The 7,739-nt window shown below is 57.8% G+C and overlaps 1 protein-coding gene across 1 annotated transcript; it reads right to left on the bottom strand.

Annotated features, from left to right (window-relative positions):
* Nucleotides 1-3,235: 3,235 nt before the first annotated feature.
* On the bottom strand, nucleotides 3,236-7,328 carry PTX4 (pentraxin 4). The gene is made up of 3 exons (XM_055408864.2): nucleotides 7,042-7,328; nucleotides 5,843-6,467; nucleotides 3,236-4,044 (listed from the first exon to the last, which is right to left on the bottom strand). Exons 1-3 carry the CDS (start codon nucleotides 7,180-7,182, stop codon nucleotides 3,404-3,406), a joined length of 1,407 nt encoding a protein of 468 aa, XP_055264839.2. The 5' UTR covers nucleotides 7,183-7,328; the 3' UTR covers nucleotides 3,236-3,403.
* Between the last annotated feature and the right edge of the window lie 411 nt (nucleotides 7,329-7,739).

The raw sequence follows: 7,739 nt of genomic DNA, 5'->3' as shown, positions 1-7,739 counted from the left end.
TCACAGCCGTGCATGCAGACCCTCCTGTCGGGATGGGGACCCACGCAGCAAACGGTTGTGCTGAGGACACACCATGGCCCTGTGGCCTTCCTGCAGATAACGCTGCTCTGAGCGCATCACACGGGGAAAATCCAGTTGAACCCCAATTTCGGGACACGTGCCAGCTAGGCAGCTCTTCCTGCAGTGTCAGCGTCCACCGAGAAACACCGAGGAACACCGAGAGACCGCCCTGGGTGACAGGAGATTAAGAGCCGGGCAACCAAGGCTGCTCATGGGCCTGGCATTTGGGGGACAATTGGCAAAGATCAGACATGCACTGTGCATTAGGTAGGGGTGTTACTGCAGCGCCCAAACCTGTGGTGTGATCTTCGTCTGGGTGTCATATCAGAAAAGCCTATTTCCTCTGAAGACAGCACTGAGATATTCAGGGATTGTGATGTCTGCAGCATAGCCTCAGGTGATTCACAAGCTAATGGTAATCACAGTATGTGTAGCTACCCACAGAGGGAGAAAGCAAGCTGGCGGGATGTTAGCAGGGATGAATCCAGGGTAAATACACCTGTGCCACTTATTCTTCTTGTAACTTTTTTCTTTAAATTTGAAGCTTTTCAAAATACATTTTAGAAGTTCTTTTCAGGCTTTTCTCCCACGTATCAAAATAAAACCAAAACTGAAACCAAAATAAGAGGAAGGAAGCCCAACAGGATTATAAGTTTTCCCCATGATCACAAAAGGGGTGACCTGGCTTTGCCCTTTCGCAGGATAAGAGCAATCATGTGCCAGCCCTGTCTGTGGAGGAGGGCCTGGAGGCTCCGGAGTGAAGCTGGCTCATGCTCCGAGGAGCAGTGGGGCTGGTTCTCGACTGAAGGGAGTGGGCGAGTGCAGGTTGTATGAAGCCCAGAGCTGTGGAGAGCTGCACAGAGCGATGGGGAAGTGAGAACAGGCCTAGGGACGAGGGGTCTGGAGGGGAGGCCCCTCTGCATTCTCCTGTCCTCCCTACCCAGGAACGAAGTGGACTCAGATTAGAGGTGGGGTTGATAGGATTCGAGGTGAGTGTGGCTCCCGTCACTCACCCATCGGGGATCCCCATGTCTTATTCAGCCTTCCCTGCCCCAAAACCTAGAAGGACTTCCCCTACACTCCTCGGTGGAAAGCCCAGCCCTGCCCAAATGCCTAACGACCTGAGTTCCCACCAATCTCCCCCGCAAACACCTTTCCAGGCAGGTCTTCTCTCCTGGAGAGGCCCCACCAAGCACCTGGATGAAGGGCGGCAGACAGCCCACTGCCACGCTACCTCTGCCAAATGCCCACCGTTTCAGCATCTGTGAACACTGGGCAGAAATGCTGTTGTGAAAGTTAACAGACAATGCTGTGGTGTTGTAACAGGTGTTCGTAACACACCTGAAAGCTGCGGAGGGCAGGAAACGGCCTGCGTGTTCTCTCAATGCTGGCGACCCAGCTGTCCCTAAAGAAAGACTTCCTAATCAAATTAGTCTTCCCCCAGAAGATGTCATCTCTCCCTCCTCAACGGTGCAATGCAGCCAGAGCTACAGAAAAGGCCAGAGGAGCCTGGGAAAGAAGAGACTGAGAAGGGCAGCTCTCCATGAAGATGGATACGCCCTGGGGAAGTGCCAGGGGAAGCAGAAGTCTGTGGTTCTAGGACCTTCCTGTGGCCACCCAGGGGAGTTTCCAGACCTGGGATTCATCCTCTGACCTTGACTCATGGATGGCTGGGGAATGGGCTGGGATTGGGGAGGGGAGGTGGCTGGTCTGACTGGCTAAAGTCCTGGGATCACTGCTAAGGAGCCCCAGGGACTGATTCAGCGCCACCCCCCTCCCGCCCATGGAGCAGACCTGTTTTCAGACTTAGTGATTCTAAGCTTTTCCAACAGATGAACAGATGTGCCCACCACCCCCACCACACACACCCCAACACTGCTCTTTTCTGTGCCCACAGATTGACTTTGAGGTTCTGGGATCTTGCAAGGATTACTTTACATCACACTGATTATTTTTCTTTTCTCCTGGGCTGAGTCCTAACCACTGGAGTGCCAGGGAATTCCCCACACCTGTTCTGTCAATGCATTTTTTTTTTTTTTAGCGTGCCATGATGCAAAATTCTAAAAAAAAAAAAAAAAAGCTGTCAAAACAATACCCAGTACTAGCAAGAATGGGGAGTTGTGGCAGCCATCATAGAGTGCCGGCAGGAATATAAAACAATGCAGTCACTTTGGAAAACAATTTGGTGGTTTCTTTGAAAGTTTAAACAGGATTTTATTATCTAACCCAGGAATTCCACTGTTAGGTATCCGCTCAAGAGAAACAGAAGCGTGTGTCTACATAAGGACTCAAAGGAGAGTGTGCATAGTGGCTTCATTCCCAGGGGCCCCCAACTGGAAACCACCCAAGTTTCCATCGACTGATGAATGGATAAACAAAACATGGGTCATGACGACAGAAGTTCATTCAGCCGCACAAAGGACTGCAGCAGACAGACGCTGCGACACAGACGAACCTGGAAAGCACGCTGCTCAGTGAGAGAAGCCGGACACCGAGGACCACACGGTGAAGGAGCCCATCTCTGCAGAGCGCCCAAAACAGGCAAATCCATGGGGACTGAAAGCAGGAGAGTGGGTGTGGAGCGGGAGCGCTGCGTGGGGACAGGAGTGACCCCAACAGGCGTGATGTCTCCATGGGGGCAGCACGATGGAAATGTTCTAAAGCTGGAGCACGGTGCTGGTACATACTTGGCGGATTGACCACAAAGCCTCAAGCTCTACACTTAGCATGGGTGAGTTTCACAGGATGTAAAGCATTGCCCACCCTTACCGTGTGTTTCTGTAGCCGTTTCCTTCGCAAGCCCCCTCCCGGTGGCTCTGGTAGCCTCACCAGCCATGTCACAGAACCCTGATGGACCCCCAGGGTGAAGGAAATGGACTCTCTGGCCCTTCTAGTGAGAGATGTTGGAACAGGGAACAGGCAAACAGAAACTCTCACAAGCTTCCTGGAGAGAGGACCATGGCAGCTAACACAAGGAAAAGAGTTTTCCAGGAACCAGCCTGCAGCTGCCCCAAGCCCACACCCAGGAAGCGTGGAGCTAGAGCCCGGCACCGCCATGTGGCCAGTCAGTTGCGCTGAAATGACATCATATTACAAAGAAGGGTATTTGCACGAACACTGCAGTGATGGGGAGAATGCAATCCTGGGGGCCCTGAGGCCCGGCTCTGCCTTGCCATTCCCCCCCGCCCCCATGGAATGCCCACATCCTATGTTAAAGGGCAGGTATGCCTGGTCCAGGTCGGGGGCAGCAGCCTGCCCCTCAGTCTATGGACTGTGCGGGGTTTTGGGGTGCCCCTCCCACTGGCCACCGTGTGAGTGCCACTGCTCTGTGTGCAGTGAGCCCTCAGGGACACAGCTGTAGGCAGGTGCAGTTCACCCTCTGCACGAATCCGCCCACCGATGTGGCATTGGCCAGAGTCAGGATGGCACCCGTCGGGAGCGCCTTCCCCATGGCCAGGTTTGAAACCTCCCCAGGGACCAGCACGCGGTCCCATATGGCCAGGCCTGCCATGCTCCCCACAAAGGCCTCCGAGCTGTCAAACCCGCCCCCCACGTGGTCTTGCTCCTGGCCTAGCACGAGGGACCCTCCGGGGGGGATCTCATAGCCCTCCCTGAAGTGGGAGCCGGTGGCCACGAGCCTTCGGTCCACGTGGAGCCAGTACCTGCCCAGAATGGACGTCCAGATGACACAAACGTGGTGCCACTGGCCGTCTAGCAGTGGCTGGAGGGGCAGCTCCCTGAAGGCCGGGTCTCCGATCACAAAGTGGACGGAGCCGGGGGCCAGGGAGTCGCGGCCGTGCAGAACCAGCTTGTTGTCGTTCTCCTCGGTGGCATAGGACAGGAGGGTGCCCAGGTGGTCTGCAGCTGTGCGGACCCAGCTGCAGATGGACAGGGCCCGCAGACCCGTGAGGAAACCGGGGCGGAGGAAGCCCACATTCGTGGTGGAGGCGTTTGGGAAGATGAGCGCAGGGCCCACGTTGCAAACTAGAAACAGACGAGGAAAGAGAGTCAGCCCGCGTCGTGGCGGGTGGCGGCTCACTTGTCCTCACATGACCAGTGCCACCTCTCAGATGGGAGGGCTGACGCCCAGGGCACCTGGCCAGCCACGCTGCTCGCAGCAGGGAGCCCCAGATAAGTGTCATGTGGCTGCTGGGACAAACCCCTCACAAACGCAGCAGCTCAAAACAAAACCCAAAGTTAGCATCTCACAGTCTGAATGTCAGAAGTCCCCGCAGGTCTCTCTGAGCTGAAGATCATGGTGTGGGTGGGGCTGGTTCCTCTGGAGGCTCCAGGGAGAAGCCCTTCGCTGCCCTCTGACCTCTGCTCCTGCCTCACATCTCTGTCCCTGACGCTAAACCCCTTACCTCCCTCTCCTGAGGACCCTGGAATGAGATCGGATCAGCTCCCATCTCAGGGAGCTGGATGGACTTTCACAAGTCCCCATCTGGGGCCAAGATGTGGGCATCTTTGGTGGCACCATCCTGCTGACCAGACTTCCTCCCAAATCTGCCTGAAGGAGGGTGGGTGGGGTAGGGGTGGGGAGCCTGCATTTCTAGCTCCAGGGTAGAAGCGGGGGCTCCTGTCATGATCCAGGGCAGCGGTTCTCAACTGGACACGCCTGTGTGCCTGGGGAACATCCAACAACGCCTGCAGACAGTTTTGGTCGTCAGGACTTTCAGTTCAGTTCAGTTCAGTTCAGTCGCTCAGTTGTGTCAGACTCTTTGCAACCCCATGAGTCACAGCACGCCAGGCCTCCCTGTCCATCACCAACTCCCGGAGTTCACTCAAACTCATGTCCATCGAGTCAGTGATGCCATCCAGCCATCTCATTCTCTGTCATCCCCTTCTCCTCCCTCCCCCAATCCCTCCCAGCATCAGACTCTTTTCCAGTGAGTCAACTCATCACATGAGGTGCCCAAAGTATTGGAGTTTCAGCTTTAGCATCAGTCCTTCCAATGAACACCCAGGATTGATCTCCTTTAGAATGGACTGGTTGGATCTCCTTGCAGTACAAGGGACTCTCAAGAGTCTTCTCCAGCACCACAGTTCAAAAGCATCAATTCTTCAGCGATCAGCTTTCTTCACAGTCCAACTCTCACATCCATACATGACCATGGGAAAAACCATAGTCTTCTTTATTAGAAGACTTTGGGGGTCCCCAGACTTACAGCTCTGCTTTCCCGGGAGCCCTGTTGATTCCCTGCAGGTCAGTCAGTCAGCTCAGTCTTACTGGTGAGGCCCCCAGGGCCGTGCAGATGGAGAGAGACCTGCTCCAGACTAATGGGCCCTGAGGGCTGCAAGGCCAGACTGGGAGCAGCCGGGCCACAGCTGAGAGTTCGAGGCAGGTGGAGGCCAGAGATGTGCTGAACACCTCTCAGTGCCCTGGAGGCCCCTACAGCTGGGGACGACCTGATCCCAGGTGCCCCTGGTGGAGAACCCTAAGCTGGCGATGAGAACCGGCAGAGGCCAGGGGCCCTCCATGAGTGGGCACAGACCCCACGGGCTACAGACCAGGGCTCCGGCCCTGCAGGAAGGATCGTGCTGGTGATGGCTGAAGATGCCAGCCCTGACCTGTGTGATCACCAACCCTGAGTGGGCATTTACTGCCCGTGGGCAGCACCCCACTCGTGGGTGTGCCAGGCGGCCTGACCTACAGGCAGACCATCTCCTGGGCGGTGCCTTTCTTCGAGGGTGGGGTGTGTGGGGGGTGAGGGTACTGAGGGCTAAGCAGGCCCCTGAGGGAGAGGTGGAGATTGATGGGGCGAGCGGGAGTGGTGCTTACCCTCTCCTGGGCTCTCGGGGGGCCACGCCTGCTGGTTGCCTAGGCCCAGGGGCTCTTGTGACCCCTGGAGATGGTGAGCGAAGTCCAGAGGTGGGTCCCGGGGCTCAGGCGGAGCTCTGGACGCCTGCCCGCCCTCCTGCAGCTGTGGGGCGCTCGGGTTCGACGGCCTAGATGGGGCCAGGGTCACATTTGGTGTGGCGGAGCCAGGGCCAGCCACCCGCAGCTGGCCCTCGAGAGCGGCCAGCCTGGTGCCCTGGCTCTGAACAACGGGCGTCAGGCGGAGCAGCGTGTCCTGCAGGGCCCGCACATCCTGGGCCAGGCTGGAGACAGCAGCCCTCTGCGTCTCCTGCTCTCGGGCGTGCCGCGCGCTGCCCTCACTCATGGAGGCACTTAAGGCCAGCAGCCTGCGGTCCGCCTTCCGGCCTCGGCGCTGCGTCCTCTGCACCCAGGTCCTGAGGTGGCCCAGCTCGCCCTGCACGGCCGCCTGCGACTGGTTGAGCGCCAGGGCCATGGCCCGGCTCTCACGGGCCAGGCTTCGGAACCGGGCCTCGATGTCGAAGGACAGGTTGTAGTGGCTGGCGATGCCCTGCAGGTGCATCAGGGTCACCTCTTGGAACCTCCGAAACTGCAGAGAGGACACAGGCAGTCCCGGGGGCTCAGTCTTCAGGGCAGCTCGGTGCGGTGACCGCACTCCGCCACCAGCACCCCTGTGCCGAGCTCACGGCTGTGGGAAGACCCCAGGCCTGTGCTGCAGGGGGTGAGGCCCCCAGGCGACACCCATCCCTTCCTGCAGCCGCACTCTTCACTCCCCTGGTGAGGGTGGGCAGCTTGTGTGGGGATCAAAGTGGGGAGGGTTTGGGCTCCTAGGAGCCAGCCGTGGCCCCACACAGGAGTCTCTGCTCCATGGGGAACCTGAGACTCGGCACCCCGAGACCCAGCAGGCCCCAGCATACCTGTGGGTACACTCCTCGGGGTCGCCCCAAGCCCACCCACCCTCACTTGCAGCTGGCTTGTCTTCAGAAGGAGCCCACCAAACCTGTTCTGCTGTTTCAACCATAGGTGAAAAGTCAGACCATAGAAACTGCAAGCTCCACTCTGAGCCCACAGAGCACAGAAACTTCCCGTTGTTTCTGTGTCACCTCTGCTTCGCCTGCTGTCAGTTAAAAAACTCTGCCGCCCCAGACGGTGGGTGCACTCACCTGCTCTTCTAGTCTACGGAGCCTCTCGAAAAATGGTTTTCGTTGCCCCACAGGGCCGGCTGCTTGCGACAAAGCTCCATGTAGATATATGTGCACGAGGATGAGGAAGACAGGCAGGGTTCTTCCCGTCGGGCTGCCCATGCTGAGGAGGGGCGAGAGGCACCCTGAGTGCAGAAGGAAGGTCTGCTTGGAGCTGGGCCTCCACTAGGCTGGCCCACCTCTCCCGGGGGTGGCTTCCTTTCTTCCCCTCTGGCGGGCAGTCAGGTGCCTCCCACCACCTTGATGAGAGGCATTCGCTCTGGAGACTTGAGGTTCCCAAGGACACAGGCTGAAAACAGATGCAGTGTCTTTGGAAAATAGGTCTACTGGGTACAAGGCCTGGTCCAACTGGCTCGGAGGCGGGTGGGGTGATTGCTTTAGCAGGAGCACACGGACTCGTGTTCCCACCAGAGAAGTGGAAGCAGCACAGGGACCCTGGCGGGGGCAGCGGCTCCTTAGAGCTGTCTATAGCGGGCCCAGTGTGGTGGCCGTGCACAGTGGATCCAGATCCATGAGGCCCCTCCCTCGCCCTTGGAGGAGGCAACAGAATTGTGAGCCGTTAATTCATCTCGGGCCCCCGGGCTGTGAAGTGGGCAGAATGGTAGGTCCCAGCCTAACCTTGGTTCCTGCAAATGGGAGCTTATTTGGGAAAAGGGTCT

Source organism: Moschus berezovskii, chromosome 27 (genome assembly GCF_049115385.1).
Source record: "Moschus berezovskii isolate FMDL1 chromosome 27, NW_MosBer_1.0, whole genome shotgun sequence".
In the NCBI taxonomy this organism is placed as follows: Eukaryota; Metazoa; Chordata; class Mammalia; order Artiodactyla; family Moschidae; genus Moschus; species Moschus berezovskii.
This window is presented reverse-complemented; position numbering and strand designations above follow the sequence as displayed.